A 22,419-nucleotide genomic window follows, 5' to 3' on the forward strand; every position below is an offset into this window, starting at 1 on the left:
ATTGACCAGGAACTGCTCAACAGATTGCGCTTGCATCCTAGTCTATCAAACAGTCCAATTTCAAACCCTTGCGATCTACGTCTTCAAACTTCATTGACCTGCCACAAAATCACTTCATCACGATAACTTAGCACGCAAACTTTCTCAATGTCTCCCTCGTCACCGACGATTGAACATTTCAGCTAACTCGACATTCACACAGGTGGTAAACCATTCTGGACCCTCCCTCCCTCTCCCCTAGCCCTTAACCCCTACCATCATCAATCCACGGCGGCGCTCCGACGCGTGCGTCGCCCCGGCGGCCGCTGATTGGCCGTCGTCGGCGTGACGTCACGGTCGGGCCCCGAGGCGCTTCAGGTCGGCGTGGGAGCGTGGCGGCGCGGCCAGAGGCGGCTCGGCGGCGGTTCAAGATGCGCCTGGTGACGCTGCTCCTCCCGCTGGCGCTTCTGGCCATCCACTCGGCCGGAGCGGCCGAGCCAGACCCCTCCTACATCGACGACGGTGAGAGGCAGGGAGAGAGAGAGAGAGAGAGAGAGAGAGAGAGAGAGAGAGAGAGAGAGAGAGAGAGAGAGGGGGCCCTCCGCGAGAGATTGACAATGCGGGAATATCTGCTGGGGAACTTCCGCCTATCTACTCTTGCGGATCATGAACTTTGTCTAATGCGTATACAACACAGGGATATTATATGTGTCCGGCCATTTCGCTTCTCATTTGCAATTAAGTTTTGTGGGAAAATGAGGCGAATTTTCTGTCATGATTTGAAGCTTACAGGCGTAACAAAATCTTTCATGGACATTGACAGGGCGCAGCTTAGCGAAGCGGCTCGAATGGACTGCCTAGGATATCATATTGAGTTGATTTCAGGTAGAATCCATCCTTATTGACCTACAGACGCTGCAATGCAGCAACTTTTCTCCATAGCTTACCAAAAAATCACACAAGTTGGAATCAGTCTAAGAAAGGACCAACAATCATGGACATGAGACAACTGAATATGAAAACATATGCCTGCTTGGAAATGATCCTTAGACCTAGAGACACGCATCCCAGTGTAACAAAATCTTGCAATGTCTTGAAGACGCGATGATCTCCATGAAAAATAAACATATGTAGACCAGTACCAGCAGCACATCAATTCGAGCTCCATATTTTATTCGCAATAAACACAACTAACTCCTCCCTTTCATTTAACCCTCGCCCTGGCAGGGGGGGGGGTCGATGCGACCCCCCCTAAGGTTTTTCGAAGATAGCGTAAAAACGGCGGCGCGCAGCGCCGCCAAATTTGGCACAGCCTATGGGGCCACCTTTTTACATATGACCTGAAAATTTCAGGTCCGGGTGACCTTGGGTCAGGTCACCAGGTCAGGAAAACCGGTACAAGGTCATGGTCAAATTTCAATTTTCTTTTTGCACCTGTCCAACTCACAGTTTTACACTGATTTCCTTCAAACTTTCAGGATGTGCTAAGTTCACCGAGTTGTATAACATATAGTTTGGTTTTTTTGAGGTCACTGACCTGAGGTCAGTTAGAGGTCATTACGTCGTAATGTTAAGCCTATGGGAAAATACTAAATTCGGAAAATACTGGAGATATCCGCTTCGTTCTATCACTTTTGTGCTTTGAAACCATAGTACTTAACAGCAGGTCACTTGGTGCTTCTTTGTTTGGTGTACTTATCCATGGGTCAGGTCAAATGAGGTCAACTGAGGTCAAATGACGTTTTTGCCAATAACTTGGCACATAATGACGCTAGAGCTTAAAAAATGGTATCATTGTGTTCCTGGTGATCAGCCGAATCGAATGATATGCGATATGATGCAATTTGGTTAACTTTAACTGAATTTATTAATTTAAGTTTACTTAAAATTTAAGAAAAACTTTAAGTACACTTCAACAAGCTAAAAAGTATATCATTCGACGCGCCTTGACGTGCTGAGCTCACTGGTGCTTTTCTTTTTGCTCTATCTTAATTAGATCAAAAGTTATAAGCGAAAAACTTTTGACCTGTTTTTAGCGAAATTTTTACATTCATACCCCCCAAAACCCCCCTAAATATTGACCTAGAGCAACCAAATTTGCACAGGGGCGAGAACTCCAGGGGGCCCACCTACCTACCAAATTTGGTGTTTCTATGTGCCATAGGAGCCAATCGCGAGGGGGGGTCGCATCGACCCCCCCTGCCAGGCCGTGTTATGAAAAATGCCCTGCCAGGGCGAGGGTTAACTGAACAACTAACTGCCTGCGCTAAGAGCTTTCCTGGCATTGTGCTTTGAAGTCTATACGGATCTACATACTTGTATAACATATCAGCTCTAATTTCACATCCATGAGTTACGCTCCAGCCATTTCCGTCAGCAAATGCACCTCGTTCAATCATGTGGTCCGCCATATTGCCGGCAACTGTTCATCTCTTGTGTATGATTAATGCACGTGCAGGGATTTGAGGGCGGCCTCGGGGGCTTGCGGTGAACTTTGGACGTGATTAACCCGGCCGGGCCCGGGGGGTAATCCCAACCACCGCAGCCCGGGGGGGGGGCGTTTTTCGCCCCCCCCCCCTGTCTAACTCCGTAAATAAGGGAGCTACGGAAACAAAAGCGATACCAAACGAAAGGTCCTTACGAGACGATTCTAATGCACCTAAAATTTTTGACCTCAGGTCAATTTTCAAGGTCAGAGGTCAAGGTCAAAGGCCAAAACCAGCACATGTGTAGTGATCTCAAAGTAAGCCTTCTAGAGGACGGCAGGCTGCATCAAACCGGCAAAATTGGGTGTCAAACGAAAGAAGAGAATCTGAGGATTCTGAAAATGTGCTCTAAATCAAAGGTCAAGGTCAAGGTCACGCTCAAAATTGACCTCAAACTTGGCACTTTTTCACACATCTTGCGTGCTAACTTCCAAGATGTTTTGAAATGTTTTGAGGCTTATCAGTTCCCTATTTGTGGTTCATCTTACGATACAAGGCTGCTCAAAGGTCAAGGTCACAGAAGAGTATCCCTGCTAGAGGCTATTTCACTGATTCAAGTCAGTAATAATAAATAAGACAATTTTGCCATCCGGAAGCTCTAAATGAAGGCTTAGAGGAAAATAGATGCCAGATTCGTGATCAGCGGGTACAAATCCATCATAAACGACCTTTCATGTGTCAAGGTCAACCAGAGGTCATTCGAGGTCACATGAGGTCAACATGAAAGTTGACCTTTTCCGAACAAAATATATATCATTCGACGCGGCTTGACAAGGCGAATGCGATGGTACCACTGCCGTAGCTCTAGGACCATTTTTGTCGAAGTTATTTGCGAAAAACTAAAACCACAATTCGGGGTCGTTGACCTGACCTCTGACCTCAGGTCACCAAAACTATTTTTCTATTTTTCTCTAGGTCAAACGCTACACAGCCGTGCTCGTAATTTGTCTTTATCTCTAAAACTCTATTTTTAGCAGCTATTTGAAGTTTGCGTCTGTGACGCCGATTTTTGCCGTGCAGGGGTCTAGAAAATTGGACCTTGTGACGTCATCAAGGGGGTTAGGTCCATATTTTTTACTTCAGAAGATGTCAAATTGATGGGAGAAAAGGTACTGAAAGTTTCGCCTTCCTATCCCTAAGCGTTCGGGAGTTATCGCAAATATTCGCCAGGGGGGGCGAAAAACGCCCCCCCCGGGCCCGCGAGGGTTAATGATGTGGCGCATATGGAGGAATAGCAGCTGGTGTTCATTGCATGCGGCCATAGCGGACCTCTGTGATACCCAGATATCCAGAGCTCTGGTTGTGGCATTGATGGACCTCGTTTGGCCAAAGTGACTGCGGTGACTTTGAGACAGTAGAAGAAGCCTATTGTAAGTACTTCAGGAACTATGTGTTGCGGTAGACGTGTCTTTTTGGCATCTACATATGTCATCGTATTTATAACTTTCGAAATATACGTTTTGATGGGAAGACTAACCCGCGCACCGACGGGGGGGGCGGATATCCGCCCCCCCTGAGGTTTTTCGCGAATAGCGGGAAAACCGCGGCGCGTAGCGCCGCGAAATTTGGTATGACTATTCCCTTATCAATTTTACACATGGTGTGCAAGTTTGAACCTCCTACCTTTCAAGGTCAGGTCACCAGGTCACTTTGAATGACCCAACCTCAAGTCACTTTTTTGCAACTTTGTCACCGTGCCAGAGCTACAGTAGATGTCGGAGGCCTTTGAAAGTCGCAGGATGTTATTAGGTCATTAGTAGCTACAATTTGTATATCTCGGAATTTCGATATCGGTGACCTAAGGTCAGGTCAATTTCGCGACCTCCCCATTATAAGTCAATGGGAGAAAAATCAACTCCCTGTTTTTACCACTAAAACGGGTCGGAATGGCCCCATATACCATACATGACTTTATATACGATCAACCTTCACTACCTTGAGGTCTGTTTTGCTGTTGGGCAGCTGTGAGGTCATGTGACGTCATCAAAGGTCACCAAAGGTTTTTGGCCAATAACTCCGTACAGGAACAAGATACAGACGCGTGGATGGTCTCATTGTGTTCAGCTCGTCAAGACGCATCGAATGATATACATGATGACCTCGAGGTCACGTGACCTGAGGTCAACCTTTGACCTTGACCTTTCGAGGTCAACATATATATCATTCGATGCGGATTGACGAGAGGATCACGATGATGCCCTTAGTTTGTTCTTATCTTGACTAATTCGAAAGTTATTCGAGAAAAACTCTCTCCATATTTAGCGCCGCCATTTTGACTTTTTCGACCCCTGTGACGTCATCTTTGACCTGACCTGAAAATGACCTTAGTAAAAATTGTAGATCTTGACCGTGCGTATCCGATGCCGTTTACCGCTTGTCGCTATCTTGCTTCGTTCTCGAGATCTCAGGGGGGGGGCGGTCATCCGCCCCCCCCCCCCCCCCCGTCGGTACTAAGTTGGCGCAGACCCCCGTCGGTGCGCGGGCTAAGGTAACTAACGAAGTATGAATATGCTGATAAATCGGCGATGATCAGGTCCATTCATTTTGTATGCGATTCGGAAATGCTGCCTCAAGGCGGATGTTGCAACGGGATTTCTCCAATGATCGCTATTTCGTCCGCAGTAAAACGGAGTTTGAGTGCCGGAGTTGGGACAGTTAAGTCAATCAATTGATATGGAACGGTGCATTGAACTGTTATGGGCGGAATATTACAGCCATTTTCAAAGCGTCTTGTGTTTTGATGCTAAAATATTTATGTTTTGATGCTATAATATTTATATTATATTTGCACTTACGAAAATTCTACGAGTTTTTTTTTGTTAACAATAAATCAGTTGTTAACCCGCGCGGGGCTGGGGGGGTAAATTTTACCCCCCCCTCGCGAATTTTTGCGATATCTCAAAAACGGCGGCGCGCAGCGCCGCCAAACTTTCAGTACCTTTTCTTACATCAATTTGACACGTTCCCTGAAAATTTGAGCGAAATCCGTCGAAAATTTTTTGAGAAATTGATGTTTTAGTGACGTCATGTTCGCCATTTTCGCCTCAAAAACGGCAAAAGTTCAAACGCCGCTAACATCTTCATTTTTAAAGGAATCAAGACGTAACAAAAAAGGTTATACGTAATTTTACTTTGTCTATCAAATGGCTATCTCGGTTTTTTGAAAATTTTGGATTTTGGCCTAAATTTTTTCAAAAAACTGATTTTTTTTTGGGAAAATCATTATAAAATCCAAAATTTTGAGTCTATCGAAAAAACCGGAATATATGTCAGAGAAGTGGTCTATGTGCACCTACATACCAAATTTTAGAAGAATCGGTTCAAAAATGTGGGAGTTATTCAAAATTTTATGACGTCACGACACACAAATTTTTTGAAAAATGACTTTTTTGGAAGTTCTAGACCTCGTACGGAAACAAAAATAGCACCATTCGATTCGCCGTAAAAAACTGCATCAGATAGACACCTTTTTAGGCCTTAACAACCAACTTCAAAATTTGACCTCACTTGACCTGACCTTGACCTGACCTCGACCTGAAATTCATCCAGAGGTGGTCCATATCACTTATTGAGTGTGCCTATTGAATTCTATGAGTAAAATGACCCATAAAACATGTGTCGCACATGCCCTTTTCTATATTTTGTTTTTTGATGACCTGACCTGACCTGACCTGACCTTGACCTTGACCTCTGAATGATATTGTATGCAACGAGTATTGTCTTGGTAGCCTAAGAACACGTTTTGGGCGATCAGTCTCAGTCCATGACTCCATTCTTCGGCAACTACGGTGCAAGGCCGATACTGTAGAAACTTGCAATTTGTACCCTTGACCTGACCTTGACCTTGACCTCAAACTTTAAATTAAGTACATGTTTTTTGTAGTTCGTGATGAGAGCTTTCGATTGGCGTTTGAATTTTCCAAATCGGACCATTAGTTCGGGAGATAACAGGGGGGGTAAAATTTACCCCCCCCCCCCAGCCCCGCGCGTTCGGCTGGAGACCCCAGCCCCGCGCGGGTTAACGAACACTTATTTAGAACTAGGCTGACAGCTTCATTAAAAGTAAACACTAAAAGTTCATCGTTAAAACCTGGACTTTTTGCGCTCCCACAAGCCTAATTCCAGCGAGCATGTCGGCAATGACATCCAGGCAGCGGTGCTGATGTCAGGCGCTGCTGTGTTGTTGGTGCCGGTGATGGCCTGATATTAGGTGACACGGGTTTCCCGGTCGGAATGGTTCTGTTGGTGATAGCAGACCACCGCTCAGTATACCGAGCATCACCTCCGACCGGTTAGGGCATCAAAAGTGTACCCTAGGGTAAAGCCGCTCCTTTCTGTCTGTTCCTTCGGTGCAGTGCTTTGGGTGAGCCCACGCTTACCGCTTGTGGGAGTATGCGCTATTGAATTCCTTTGTGATAAAGTGCATGGTTGCATCACTAGTACTTACAAACATCGTCACTGTGTTATTCTCTTTTCATTGCATACGGACCACTTTCTCGCCTCGCAGTTTGACTTTGCACGCATGCGTCAACAAAACCGCACACACCGCGATAATTCATCTGAAACAAGTACACGGCCCCTGCTGCTCGTCCGAGACCTTACCTATAACGTGACCTATAACGTGGCCCGTATCGTGTTCCTGCGACAGGACGACATCAGTTGCCGTTTGACTTATTGAATAGAATCTCGATAGCAGCTCAATACATCGATTGCCAAGGATGCATGTTTAATTATCGCACCCGTCCACATAGCACCGATCGCTGACGATCACGTTTCACCGAAATTGGCTTCAAATGATGTGGCATGTATTGTGCTAACAATTGATGCCGTCACTCATAACAATTCAACTGGTCTAATAGATTAGCTGTGTGTTTTCTGATAGAATACCACACGTGCGAACGTCATGTTGGATTAATCTCACGCGAAAGACATGGCTTCCTAGTCTTTCGTGAAATTTGTCGGACATAATGGATTATTCAGCTAACGCGGGGAGTTCAAGGATAACTTTGGCTCGTATAGAAAAGTACGCTCGTTTGTTCACTATCAACGTCTCAATTAGAGGCCAAAGGTGAGCTGGTTTGCCCCTTACGCTGTCGGACTATGTAGAACGGCCGATGTCTGTGAGCATAAAATGACAGCTGGACTAGCTGCTACAATGTCTACAACTCTGTCCACTTGAACGTTAAACCACCTGCTTTACACCTGTTCCATTAGTACATTATGAATGTGGAGTGAACTAGCGTTTGAATGATTAACAGACTAGTACAGTTGCTCTGTGGTAACTAGTCACAAATAGCACGGTATAAAGTTACATAACGTTTTATCCTGCCTAATATCAAACATGCCATTACAGGTACGGCGTAGGTTCTTGCCGGGCAGTGTGCATGTCACTGATGTAGAACATTAAAAGGCGCGTTAGTACGGCTCATGTCGAGTTTCAGACTCGTTAGCACACGCTGCTCTAATGGTGTGTGTCGTCGTTACAATCTGCGTAGTTCGTTAATTCGTCTGGATCCGGCCACAATACGTCAATCTCACGTCAGTCTATGACTTCAAAAAAGGACGAAACATAAAGGGCACCGTTTCCCGAGTAAACTTGAAATATATCTCAATAATTCAAGAATGACAAACCCGGGGATAATTCTATGTTTTGCTAGCGGATGATTGATCGTTACATATTTATTGAATCACAAATGACGTACACTTGCATTCATTTCAGGCCACTTCCCCTCCATTTTTTCTTTGCACAGTATATATCCGAAACAGTCCTAGAATGTACATAGAACTAACTCGCCTCATGTTCGACTTTATTTTGCAATCTTCTGCTAGTTCTATCCTGTACTACATACTAGTGGTGTCAATCGGTACTTGAATCTTCGGAATTCCGATTTTGTCCAATGTCCAATTCGGAATTCGGTTGGACAATGACAGCAGGCTTTGGACAACTTTGGACAATAGCTTGCTACACCTCAACATTTTTATAAAGTAATCGTGTTTAACATTGATTGGCTATTAGAAAGCTTAGCTTTCTATATGATTAACACTTTTGAGCTGGTAACGATACATTAAAAGCAAATTAAATAACGGTGTTGGGTGTAAACTATTGCGTAGATGTCGGACATCTTTGGACAAATGGCTGGCTTGGACATTTTTGGACGGACAGTCGACGTAAGTATTGGACATTGGACGGACATTGGACGTACGTTTTCTGAAATTGACACCACTACTACATACCCCGTTGCGGGATTACATGTCAGAACTGATATGACTAATCACAGGAGAATGTTTAACCAGTCTAGAAAGCATTCACGAGCGACATAATTGTAGCAAATGCCAACGAACGCGAGCCGTTTTCCTCCAGTGAGCCCGTCGCTGCGAAATGACAGTTGTTTTTTCGTTGTTCACACGAACGGCGCAGTAGGCACACAGACGCCGCCGAGGATCGATGCTGCACGCCACTCGGCAGTCAAAAACAAAACACCCTTTTCTTTGCTGTAAAAACGTCGACTAGACAAACTGTATGTGACACCTTTTCAAGTTCCATGATGCTATGAAGCCGGGTGAACGCCGTGCCTGAAAATGTTTCTCTTTGGCTTGAGCTTCGCAAGCAGCGTCCATCCAATCCACTTGTCTGGCTGGCCCGCATCCGACTTTTTGAAACATACGTTGCATAGGCTCAGGCAATACGCCTCTATAGTCTTCATACACCGAACGAACGAATAGCAGCATCGATATGCTATGTAAAAGATCATGCTTGTTTTGTGGCTGGCACTTAATTCGTACAAGTACACAGCTCGGATTCCTGATTTGATCATATTTGCTATGTTGTGAAGTGGTTGGTAATGTAGATGGTAATGGCTGCTGTGAAAGGCTGAAGAAATTTGCGGCAAAGTGGTGTGAACTTCATTGAAACTCATCGTTGTGTGATCAAAGAGGACCCTAGTTTCAAGGTCTTCCTTCCTTCATCTGACACATGTGATATTCCTTCGTCTTTATAAAATAAAGAAAGGGACTCAATTTCAAATATTCCCCACGAATGTAACCGCGTGCATATGAAACTGACATTTGTCTCTTTGTTCTCAGTTGGAGGCAGCGAACAAGAAATGCCGCTAGAAATGGACGAATACTCTAACCTACTCGCAAATCTTTTAAGGAAGTCAGCACAGAAGTAAGTATTTGAATGACGCTGAAAAAAGCTGGACATGTTAAGAAAACATTATTGTAATTTATTGTAATGGCGAGGTCTGCAAGCTATACCTCCACAGCCGTCTCTTCCGTCTACCTATCTGACATCTTCGCTGATATGTAGGTAACTGTTTCTCCGTCCTTATTTGATCCTCAATTTCCATCTCTCTTGTGTAATGTGTAATGTCTCTCCTGCGTGTAACATGTAATCACAATATCACTCGAATCGTCTAGAATTAGATACAACAAAACTTGGAAAGCCTGAGACGCAATGAGTCCCCCCCCCTATCTCCCATATTCATCTCTCTAAATTCGCGAAATTCGTGGGAGTGCCTCTACCTTTCCGTCTAGCCCGCAGTCCTGCATGTCTCTGCCCCTCCGCCAGCCGTATTCCCTGTCCGGCCACCCTGACCGCCTCCCAGCTCCGCCTTTTCAGTATGTGGATTCCACTCACCCCTCTCCTGGTGGCTCCAACCCGTTTTCTAGCCCAACATCAACCTCGCTTCCCGTCTGCCATTCCCATCCTTCTAGCCATCTTCCGTATTTGTCTCTCCTCAGGGGCGGATCCAGGAATTTTCGGGAGGGGGGGGGGCGGCAAGTTGAAATAGGGGCGACCTGGCAATCCGGGGGCGCCAAACCGTCGTCAAAATCGAGAGTTTAAAACCCACGCCGTGCGTTGTCACGTCCCCCTAGGTTTTTCGCAAATATCTTTAAGACGGCTGCCGCCGTTTTAAAGATATTTGCGCCCAACCTCTACTTGGATCGCCCAATCCGTCATGGGGAGGCTCACTTTGCTAAAGTCGCCTCATTTCTTCTAAGAACGACCAATTTGCTGTAGGCGGCCCACTTATCTGGGACGCCCATTTTTTTTTTTTTGCTAGAAGTGCCCCTCTTCTTCTTGATGCGTCCCGCTTCTACTGGGAGTGCACCTTTTCTGTTAGGGCACGCCTTTGCTGCTGGGGAGTCCCTTTTTCTACTGTGAATGGGGCGGCCCTTTCCTGTTCGGCGACCCCAAATTCTGCTGGGGGCGCCCCATTTCTGCCCAACTTTTGCTGGGGTGCCCCTCTCCTGCAGGGGCACTTATCTTTTGCTAGAGACGCCTCTTCTGGGGGCGCCCTTCCACTGCGGGGGACGTCTCTCTCCTGCCAGAGGCATCCTCTTTCTTCTTATGGGGCTCCTCTTTTTGCTTGGGCGCCCCTCTTCTGCTCGGAGCGGGGCACCACTCTCCTTTTACTGGGGCACAGCCCCTCTGCTGGGGTTGCCCTTCCGCTGCCTCAGGGGCGCCCCTCTTGTGCAGAATATACTCCTTTTCTTCTTGTAATGAGGCGCCCCTCTTCTACCGGGGGCGCCCATCTGCTGCTGGGGCGTCTGTCTTCTGCCGGATATTGTCAATGGGCCGCCCCTATCCTGCTTGGCGAGCCCAACCTCTGCTGAAGGCTCCCCATCTCTGATCAACTTTTGCTGTGGCGCCTCTCTTCTGCTGGGGCGCCCTCAGCCTGCTGAGGGCGCCCCTCTTCTGCTGAGGGCGCCCCTCTCCTGCAGGGGGCTCCTCTCTTCTGCTGGGGCGCCCCCCTTCGCTGGGGCGCCCGTCTCCTGCTGGAGGCTCCTTTCTCCTGCTGGGCCCCCTCCGCTGCCGGGGGCGCCCCTTTTCTGCCAGTGGCACCCATTTTTCTATTATAGGGCTTCTCTTTTTCTTTGTAGTTTGTTGGGGCGCCTATCTGCGGTTAGGGCGCCCCTCTTCTTCTTGGAATGGGGGCGCCTCTCTACTTTTGCTGGGGCGTCGCTCCTCTTCAGGGGGACACCTCTCCTGCCAGGAGTGCCCCTCTTGAACAGAAGGCATCTTTTTATTCTTGTAATAAGACGCCTCTCTTCTGCTGGGGGCGCCCATCTGCTTCTGGGGCGACTCTGATCTGCTGGGAATGGGCAATTGGGCGTCGCTCTCCTGCTTGGTGAGCCCAACTTCTGCTGGAGGCGCCCTATTTCTGCTCAACCTTTGCTGTGTCGCCTCTGTTTTGCTCGGGGCGCCCTCTCTGCCGCGGGCTATGGGTGCCTTTTTCGGATGTCGGGGGGGGGGGGGCGGCCGCCCCCGTCGCCCCCCCTGGATCCGCGCCTGTCTCTCTCCTCCTGATCTCTCTCGACCGTCTGCCTAGTCCGTCTCCCTTACCCATCGTCTTACCAGTCTCCCTACTTGCTCCCTATATTCGTCTCCCTTCCTCCCCATTTTCCTGTCCATCTCTACATTCGTCTCCCTATTCATTTCCCACGTCCCATCTCCCTCCCCACTCCCTGATATCCGTCTTCCCCGTCTCCCTCTCCCGCCTTCCCCGTCCGTCTGCCATGTTCCTCTCCGGGTGGCCACGTAGCCCGTCCGTTCATCATACACCACAGAGCACGTCATCCAATATAGCGGCCGAGCGGCGCTGACAGCGTACCCGGCTAATGGCAGCCGACCGGACGAATGAGCCCGCCGCCAGACCCCCAACTCCCCGCCCCCCCCCCCAGCCCTCCCCCTGTCACAGGTCACCCCATATGAGAAACATACCTGGCGTTGCTAGGGCGCCAGGCTGGGCGGATGATGGGAATACCGAATATGGCTGCGGTGGCTCCTCCGTTACGAGTCAAACGCTTATGCTATAATTCTCGTCAGAAGGTGTGGCAATGAATATTGAAGTATCGCAAGAATCTATGATGGAATGTAACTTCCCCTACGGTATGGTGAATTGGCAATATTGCCTAGACATCTGAAGACAATTATGTTAAAAATGTTTAATGTTAGGCATGACACGACATTCATGTATTAAATTCAGACCGGTTTCGAATCACAAGATTCATCTTCAGTGACAAAACTCTTTTCAAATTGATACAGGACACATATTCAAACACACTTTTGATCATAAAATATATCGCACACGCACATGCAATAGTTCGAGTTCAGCTTCGAATTAGAAAACTGCCTAATGCAATTAAAAGTACAATGACGTACACAACGAAACAGCTACATAAAAGTACACAGTTAAGCAGTGATACGTAGTGGATACGCCGAGGACATGTCGTTGATTTGCGGCCTCAGACGATGAATATACAACGATTCCAGAATTCTTAAATCAGGGAATGTACTGCTTCTTCTCTGTAGCTGTTTCGTTGTGTACGTCATTGTACTTTTAATTGCATTAGGCAGTTTTCTAATTCGAAGCTGAACTCGAACTATTGCATGTGCGTGTGCGATATATTTTATGATCAAAAGTGTGTTTGAATATGTGTCCTGTATCAATTTGAAAAGAGTTTTGTCACTGAAGATGAATCTTGTGATTCGAAACCGGTCTGAATTTAATACATGAATGTCGTGTCATGCCTAACATTAAAAATGTTTGTGTCGTGCAATCCACTTGGAACCAACATATTTCATTAGGGAGACTCTGGACTTGTGATGGCCGCCAAATGTTTTTGACATTCGCATTGACAGCTGGCTTTGCCATCGGTCGATAGCTGTCACTATGTTATGAAGTGGTTATTAAATAAGCACACAGCCATACTCCATTACACTAATAACTCGAAACAAAATGATTTGGCAAGTAGGACAGAGTGGTTAAGAATTGTTTTCGTAGATGTAGGTACCAACCAGGAATGATGAATGCTGAGTGCATTTTCGCTTTTACCGTGGGTCTTGTATGCGCAACGTTGAATAAGATTCTGAAAATTTGGCAAACGATTTAGTAATTATACCAAACAGATAAAAACCTACTACGAATACGATATCGTTTTTCATGGGTGCGAACATTTACTACTAGAACATTTACCATTCGCCCACATGGAGCACATTGGCCCATCCAGCTCATTCGCCCTCAGTCGTCGTTTTTGTCCGGCCCCTCAATATCGCTGTTAACCCTTGATCCTTCTCCCTTCCCTTGCTTCCTTGTCCATTCCATTTCCTTCCTATTCTCCCCTTTTAATGACACTTACAAAATACTTACCGAATAACGCGCGGTGGGCTCCCGACAAAATGCGCAGTGACGTCCCGAATACGTCAGAATGCTGACGGATGTGCACCGAAAGGGCAGCGGTTGTGTCGTCACACCGGCGCTTCTCAGCCGCAGCCGTGCTGGTCCGTCATGCATCCCCATTGGTTCCTTGACGTCATATTTGCTCGTCATAGCATGGGCGTGACGTCACAGAGTGGCTGACTCGGAGCCGTGGGTGGTGATCATGACGTCATTAATGGGTAGCAGAAATCATAAGAATGTCCCCGCAGCGACACGTAATGTCGTTGCGTGTTAGCTGATCGCCAAGGTTTAACCCGCGCCCCGCTGGGCTATTCAGCCATCGCGCCCTGCTGGGGGGGGGGGGCAGATTCTGCCCCCCCTGTCTAACTTCCGAACCGATGGTCGTAGAAAGACGGGGAAAACGGCAATCGAAAGCTCTCAACAAGGCGGATCTTAAGAGCCCAAATTTTTTTGCTTAAGTAGGTCAGAGGTCAGGTCAAGGTCAGGTCAAGGGTACAAGATGCAAGTTTCTACAGTATCGGCCTTGCACCGTAGTTGCCGAAGAATGGAGTGAGACTGATTGCCCAAAACGTGTTCTTAGACTACCAAGACAATATTCGTTGCATACAATGTCATTCAAAGGTCAAGGTCAAGGTCAGGTCAGGTCAGGTCAGGTCACCAAAAACAAAATATAGAAAAGGGCATGTGCGACACATGTTTTATGGGTCATTTTACTCATATAATTCAATAGGCGCACTCAATAAGTGATATGGACCACCTCTGGATGAATTTCAGGTCGAGGTCAGGTCAAGGTCAGGTCAAGTGAGGTCAAATTTTGAAGTTGGTTGTTAAGGCCTAAAAAGGTGTCTATCTGATGCAGTTTTTCACGGCGAATCGAATGGTGCTATTTTTGTTTCCGTACGAGGTCCAGAACTTCCAAAAAAAATCATTTTTCAAAATTTTTGTCTGTCGTGACGTCATAAAATTTTGAATAACTCCCACATTTTTGAACCGATTCTTCTAGAAATTGGTATGTAGGTGCACATAGACCACTTCTTTGACATATATTCCGGTTTTTTCGATACACTCAAAATTTTGGATTTTATAAATATTTTCCCAAAAAAGTCAGTTTTTTGAAAAAATTTGGGCCAAAATCCAAAATTTTCAAAAAACCGAGATAGCCATTTGATAGACAAAGTAGAATCACGTATAACCTTTTTTGTTACGTCTTGATTCCTTTAAAAATGAAGATGTTAGCGGCGTTTGAAATTTTGCCATTTTTGAGGCGAAAATGGCGAACATGACGTCACTAAAACGTCAATTTCTCAAAAATTTGCCGACGGATTTCGCTCACATTTTCAGGGAACGTGTCAAATTGATGTATGATAAGGTACTGAAAGTTTGACGTCGCTGGCGTAACGCGTTTAGAAGTTATTGGCGAAAAACGGGAGGGGGGCAGATTCTGCCCCCCCCCCAGCGGGGCGCGGGTTAATATCCTCCGGACATGAATGCGGACAAAAACACGCACACGTGGGCAGAATGACTTGGGCGGAACACACAGCCTTTGCTGACAATGCACAGTGATGCAAATGGGGTTCACGAGTGGCCATAAATACCCAAAAGTCAAGTTTACCAAATCGAGTTAATTGCGATATGGCCGAGTAGGCAAATGTTTGGGGCATCTGAAATCACATGGTGTTCATGTTTTTGTCAAAACCGGCCTCGTGTATTATCGTCAGAAGTCGTGACATTTTCTAGGTCGTAAAATGACGGTCAGACACTCGCAAGTTCAAACGCCGCTGGTTTGCGTTCATTTCGTACAAATTGAAAAAAATATGCATGGGAATGATCCCCAAAGCCTTCTGCTTCTAATGCCGGGTCACAAAAAGCCGTATCTCATTCGCTTTGGCGGTAATCTGACTATTTATCATCATGTTGCAATCGCAGTTTTTTACTAAGAAAAAAATGCTTTCGTTTCACCTACAGCACTTAACACAGTGTGTGCCCGTTAGTCCACCATACCATAGCCTTCCCTAATCATTTCTGAGTCGCATCGTGAAAGAATTAAGGTGCTAGCACAGGGCTGACCGGCGCTACAGAGGTTTTTGTCCGGGCGGTCGGGCGCCGCAGTGGGCTCGCAGTGGGCGGGTGGGTGCCGTCGCGCGGCGTCCGGGCGGCGCGGCGGCGCGGCCACCCGGGCCGCCCGCTGCGCCACGGCACCCGACCGTGCCGGACGAAAACTTCTGTAGCGCCGGTCAGCCCTGTGCTAGCGCCTTAATTCTTTCACTATGCGACTCAGAAATGATTAGGGAATGCTATGATATGGTGCACTAACGGGCACACACTGTGTGAAGTGCTGTAGGTGAATTGAAAGCAAATATTTTTGGTAAAAAACTGCGGTTGCAACATGATTACAAATAGTTAGCTCACCGCCAAACCAAAATAGATACGCCTTTTTATGACGTGGCATTAGAAGCAGCAGGTTTCGGGGATCATTTTCTTGTATAATTTTTGCAGTTTGTGTGACATGAACGCACGCCAGCGGCACTTGAATTTCAAGTACCTGACAGTCATTTTACGACATCGAAAATGTCTCGACTTCTGACAATCATACACGAGGCCGGCTTTGACAAAAACATTAAAATCATACTTTTTCAGACACCCCAAACATTTGCCTGACTGACCATATTACGATTTATTCGATTAAGTGAACTTGAATTTTGGGCCTTTTTCGTATTTATGGCCACTCGTGAACCCCATTTGCATCACTGTGCAATGGGGAGATGTCGTGCTAACTGCGTATTAGCTGCGGTGGCGCCTGATCAACCGTGGACCTAAGGACCGGGTGAGGGAGCCAACAAAAGTTGAATGCAAGGAATGCAACTGTGCGTAAATAATTCCAGGGGACTCCTCGGGGGTTGATCTTCTCGTAGCTATTATATGGGAGGTTAGAAAACATAGTTGTTCTGAAAATTTACAAGCGAAAAATTGCAATGGCTCTGAGCTAATGTATCCAAGACCTCAGATATAGTCAATCACCCGCCTAGCTGAACTTAGTGAACAAGGGAGAACGTATTTGTAGCTTTTAATTTTGAACATAATTACCTTGAAGATGACTGTGACCACCAACGTCTTTATATGTTCATTTCAGGGGCGCGGGAACTAGTTTCAGAGTGGGGGGGGGGGGGCACGCCATGATAGAGATAAACCTAGGGTCCCCCCAAATCTAGTTTTCTCACCGGTTTTAGGCCACTTATTTTTCATCCCATGGCTTTTTCAACAACAAAAGAAAACATTTGCAAAAAAAGTACCGTATCCGTCTCAAAGTTGTAGGGGCACCGCCCCCACCCCCACCTCCCGGTTCCCGCGCCTATGGCTCATTTTGTATGTATGGCCATCCCTTACACATCCTAATCCACCTGACTGAAACACTTCTAAAACACTTCATTGCGCCATGCTGTCACTTCCCTTGTCGTGCGTGCCTAGTCGTCCCCTTCCCGCAGTCCATTTGACCCCTGTAGAGCGCTCCCGATGTCGCTGTTGACTACTGTGGGCCACCCTCCCGCCCCTGCTGTCTCTGTTGGCCACTGGGCCGTGCCGCCACTGAGCCGTTCTAATGTTCTGTTCAGACGCTCTCCGTTCGTGTACGTCTACAGGCGTTCGTGCATTCGCCGCGGCAACTCGTGTGACGCCCGGCCCCACGACTGCTGCGGCAACGGAACGTGCCGCTGCAACCTCTGGGGCAGCAACTGCAAGTGCATGCGCGGCGGCCTGTTCCAGGCCTGGGGTCGCAAGAGGAAGTAAGCGGCCGGCGGTCGTCCACCCGCCGCGCCCGCAGGCCGGCTCTGACGCGCCCCTTCCGGCCCTCTGCGCGCCTCGGAGCGGGCCTGCGGGCCCCCGCGGGCCCGTGACCCCGATTGCAGGTCCCCTCCAGCCACACCTGTTAATCGGAGCCGCGGCGCCCGCCCCCCGCCCCCGTCTCGGTTGTTGTAGAGTCGTCGTCTCGGCGTGGGACGCCGGGTGTTGGGTTGGTGTCGGCCGTCTCGGTGGGACGGTGTGTATCCGCTCGTCTTGTCTGTGGCAACGCTGCAATACAAGCTGAGTGGAGAACGTGTTTTGGTGGCGATCACAGATCGTGTGGGTCGAGGAAGACTCACCGCTGGGTCGAACGGAGAGCGGAGGCGAGATGAAATGGGCTTATTGAAACCCGAGCGGTGTGGGTGGCTTCTAGATATTGCTCTCCACGGAGGATGTTTGTCGAAAGAAGTCCCTGGAGTAGCTGGGCCCAGACGTGTAAGCAGCAGCAGCCGAGTCCTTCGGGCTTCAGAGTCCGTTCAAGCCTCAGATGTAATACGATACGATTTATCGGCCAAGAGCTCCCACCCGCTGGCTGCAGTCAATGTACAGCCCCCCAAGGCAGGTCTTTTGATCCTAAAAGCAATCGACATGCCCACGGCTTCAACATATGCGGATCGACGCGCACGCCTGCGGATGACATTCGAGTCACTCAGCCGAACATTAATTCCTAAAGATACGCAAGCAGTTTTCTTTCGGCAGTATCATTCAACAAACTTTGTTTGGTGTTAACAGTAGAAACGGCGAAAAACTGTGTAACTTGAAGCTGATGATCTTAGTGACAGATGAGTACAAGCTTTTTTACTGTCGACTAGCACGAAGATTTATTTATTGCAAATGAATATTGATGCTATATTTATAGCCTACGATAGGCCTTTTCTCAGGGGCGGCGCCACGGGTTTTCGATAGGGGGGGACGGGAACGGGGGCTTGCCTGACCGAAAATCCCAAAAGTAGATACTGATCGTGTATGCAAAAAAAAAAAACGAGGCACGTAACGCCGCGAAACTTGGCAAAGCCCAAAACACATCGAATGGTGCATCCCGTTTCCAAACTTAGGTATCCTAGGACACCTAAGATCGGTCACCTTTTCAAGCATCCTTGCCTCTAAATCAAAATTTGCAGACTTGCCAACTAAAAGCTGGTTTCCTACAAGCTGCGAATTGCTTAGGTATGAGTAGCAGTGCCAACTATTCTTACGTTTCGTACTTTCAAATTTTCGATCTTAGGTCTGATCAGCTTCATGGCTTCACCATCATATAGTCATGTAGGAAAAGTGGGAATGTCTTCTGCTCTGACAAGTGCGCCAAAACTGCAATATAATTTCAGAATCATGACATCACCACCTGATCCATATGCAACGGGTAGGGTGCAGCTAATGGCTAGCCGTCAGTGGTCATGTCATCGGTGGTCACTCAAAAGGTCATGCTAGGTCATCGAAGGTCACCAGCCGTTAGTTGATCCCACTTTCTGATGGATTTTACTTACCAAGAGCTTCGCGGGAAAAACGAGCGCATGCACCGTTGAAAAAAATTGAGTGAAAGGGTCTCAGGTCCGGCGACCTCTGCAGGTGAAATGCCCCAGGGTAGGATTCCGGTCCTTGTTGATTAACTTCGTCGAAAATGGCAGTAGAGCTGTGATGTCGGCACCATTGTGTTCGTCATGATCGAGCTGGCACGACCTGCAGTCGCTCTCATACTCTCCCTCCAATCGTAACAACTACAGCAGGGATTGGCAAATGGCGGGGCACCCCCTTTGGGATGTAATGAAGGTCTCTGGAAACCTCATCCCTCATCTATTTAGCATTAGTGGCTCTCCTTATGGAACAGGTTTCTTGACTGGTCCAGGCCCATGTCACTCCACTTTTGATGACATCATAAGGGGGCCACAGGACAATTAATGGCGCGGTGCGCCACAATCGCTCCCAAGCTACTGGCCAACAGCTGCCATTTTTGAAAATATTATTTTGAAATAAAGTTTCAAGTAATGAAAATATTGTAATAAAGTTGTAACTTAAATCTATACCATATCTAAAAACTTACTGAAAAATGATTTATCCATAGTAAAAATATAAGCTCGATGCGTTTTTACGTTGCTTTCATGCTGTTGCAGAGGGTTTTTAAATCGTCTATATCTTCAAAACCGGCCATTTCTTAGCATATTGCTGCTCTTTTTTGTCGCTGGAAAATTAGTTGGGCTTTCCATTGACATCAACGGCTGAGCGGTATGTGCAGAGTGCCATCAATAATCTTCAAATGAAGTTAGTCATTTTTACGTTGCAAAGGAATGGAGTACCCCTTGCGAGCATCAGGGATGACGTCACTCAGGATCTGTCTCTGATTGGTCGGCGGGGGAGTGACTGTACCTTCTATAGATGGCCTTGGACTGGTCTGTTTCACCCCAGAATTCAAAGACTAGTCAAGGTAAAACCGAGCGCACCACAGTGAGCACAATTTGATAAGCTGGTGTATCTCAATTTTCATGTAGAACCTTTCACGTATCACGTACCTGAAACCCTTTCGTGCACTCATGCAAAAGCAACTGCCATGTTTCAACAGCTGGTAATGGCATTTTCACAGCCACTGACTAAGAAGGGGAGGGGGAGGGGGCTCGATTAGACCCCCAGCCGTTCGGCCGCCGACCGAACTTAGTTTTGCAGAAAAAAAACGAGTGCTATCGAACCCCTTGACGAGAGGGAGCCGATGATACCCAATTATAAGGTCTTGGGCTACTGCGTGCTTTTTTGGTCCTGCCTGTGATCTATCCGAACACTTCTCCCCACAAGTGCTGGGGTTAAATGGCATAAATTTCAAATGGTTCCTGTGTTAGAACTGCCATGCTTGAATTTCACTAATTAGGAATGGAAAATATCCATATAGTAACGAATATCTATGGAATTTCAGTAAACTTGGTTTTGTCGGCAATGGGGTCTGGCAGTGGGATGGGGAGGTAATAACCCTGCCTGGCGCCCCCAAAGGGGGGGGGGCACGATCCCCGAGGCCCTGCCGATCACCTTATAACTACAGGCATCACAGCTCCACACCTTTTGCAGATGGCCAGGACCCCCTGCGATACATCCCAACAGCAATATTTATTCAGAACCTGCCTTGATTAACCAACGATGCATTAAATGCGACGGATAACTCTACAATGCATTATTATCAACTATTGAACGGGCCTCGCCGATAGGGGGGTACTGTACCCCCCTAACTTTCGATAGCGGGGGACCTGTCCCCCCCCCGTCCCCCCCGGTGGCGCCGCCCATGCCTTTTCTTAACGCATGAAAGAACTCACGAAAAGTGCAAACACCTAGTCGATTTTTGTCAATTTGTTTTGCCTGGATTTGTAGTGGATCGTGATCCACACCCAAACAAAGCTACATTTTTCAGTTTATTATAGCTAGTTAAGATCTCTTTCATTGTTTCGTAACAAGACGTGTCCACTAACCACTTTGGAAATGGCCCAGCAGAGATCTATCGGAACTTTGATGGGACGATTTAGCACACATTCATTCTGCTGCGGATGTTACGGTGTATTTTCACGGATGCACGTCTCCTTTTGATCGGCATCAACGAGCTTACGGTACGAAATGCTACGCTTCGGATGACATGAAAGAAAAAGGCCGTGTTTATAGATGCTTTGAACGAGCGTGTTCACGTTGTCTGAGAGCTCATCAAAGTTCGCAGACCCTGTCAGGCGATATGCCGCCTCTTTCCAGGAAACCACGTCAATAAAGATGAGTCCTCTTCAGTCAATAGCTTCCGGTGAACTGCGCCCTGCGCCCACCCCTAAGATAAGTGCTGAAACTGAAAATACAGATTCTTAGTGAAAATGAATCAATACCACTCTTTTCCGAGGAATCTAAAGCCCCGGTCCCACTAGGCGATGCGACCACTTACGACCGCCCACGATCGGTGGTCGGCAAAAGGTTGTCGCAATTCTTCAAGAGCTCGTACGATTGGATGTTGATATGAACGACTTGTCTTCAGACGTCGCGAGGTCATTTTGGTCGCCGAGAGGTTTTTGATGATGCACTAAAAACCTCCTGGCGACCGATTTGGTCGCAAAGAGTTCGCGAGAAACCGCAACAAGTATTTCATTGTTCGCTAGTAGGAGGGCGAGTATCGCACGACAGGTTTCGGTGGTCGCGGGCCTAGTCGGGAGCGGTCGGCGGTCGTATGCAAGTCGCCGATAATCGCAAGACGTTCTTCCCAACATCAGCAACCAGTCGCGAGACCACCAAGGTTCGATCGCCGAGCAATCGCACGATGGTGGCCGATTGCACGGCACTAGTCGGAAATTAGTCGACGACAGTGGTACGGACATCTCAGATCTCATACCGACCCTTATCACACGGCCGCGAACATATGTAGTGCTCTCACTTTGAGATCAGCCGTAGACGATGAAGGGGATGCGTAAAAAATCGTCCATTTTCAGTAGATTTTCAAATAAAAACCGCAATAAGAAATAAGAAATGATGCACCGCCTACTATGTAGTGCCTCCCACGAGTCGGAGGTGGGATCCGACCCAAAAATACTGACCATTCCAGGCGGCCCAGCTCCAGAACACGAAGGACACGACACGGAACGTGACCGAGAAAAAGAAAATTGCTGAACAGTTGACTCTGGAAAAGAACGAGATCTTAACCATCGCCGGACATATTGGTTTTCTTCTACGCGCCGGCGAAGGGGGGGGGCGGGTACGACCCCCCTCCCCGTTTCGCCTCTGATGGAGCTAGCGCGTCTCAGGAAAAACAAGCGGGTGCGCCGTTACGAGATACAGTTATTGACACCCGATTATAAGGTCTTGGTCAACCGGTGACATCTTACGTCAGGTCAAGTGCCAAAGTTATGGGTTCAGTTTTTGATGAATAACTTGGCTAAAAGAGGCCGCAAAGCCGCGATTTTGACATCATCGTGTTCGCCTTGTTGAGA

At 47.6% G+C, this 22,419-nt stretch overlaps 1 protein-coding gene across 2 annotated transcripts; it reads left to right on the forward strand.

The window, feature by feature from the left end:
• Window positions 1-351: 351 nt before the first annotated feature.
• On the forward strand, window positions 352-17,737 carry LOC122371949 (toxin Tbo-IT2-like). 2 transcript variants are annotated; one of them, XM_043348752.1, is made up of 3 exons: window positions 352-501; window positions 9,549-9,633; window positions 17,260-17,737. In XM_043348752.1, the coding sequence occupies exons 1-3, from the start codon at window positions 411-413 to the stop codon at window positions 17,432-17,434; spliced, it is 351 nt and encodes a 116-aa protein (XP_043204687.1). In that variant the 5' UTR covers window positions 352-410; the 3' UTR covers window positions 17,435-17,737. The 2 variants fall into 2 exon arrangements, with proteins under 2 accessions (XP_043204687.1, XP_043204688.1); XM_043348753.1 differs by having other exon boundaries at window positions 17,287-17,737.
• Window positions 17,738-22,419: the final 4,682 nt, after the last annotated feature.

This window comes from Amphibalanus amphitrite, unplaced genomic scaffold, assembly GCF_019059575.1.
Source record: "Amphibalanus amphitrite isolate SeventyFive unplaced genomic scaffold, NRLGWU_Aamphi_draft 001296F_arrow, whole genome shotgun sequence".
Classification (NCBI taxonomy): Eukaryota; Metazoa; Arthropoda; class Thecostraca; order Balanomorpha; family Balanidae; genus Amphibalanus; species Amphibalanus amphitrite.

Excerpts from the sequence above, each read along its gene's own strand:
- LOC122371949 (XM_043348752.1), top strand. The coding sequence starts at position 411 with ATGCGCCTGGTGACGCTGCTCCTCCCGCTGGCGCTTCTGGCCATCCAC. Across the intron at positions 502-9,548 it reads CCCCTCCTACATCGACGACG|TTGGAGGCAGCGAACAAGAA; the intron begins GTGAGAGGCAGG and ends CTTTGTTCTCAG. Across the intron at positions 9,634-17,259 it reads TTAAGGAAGTCAGCACAGAA|ACGCTCTCCGTTCGTGTACG; the intron begins GTAAGTATTTGA and ends TGTTCTGTTCAG.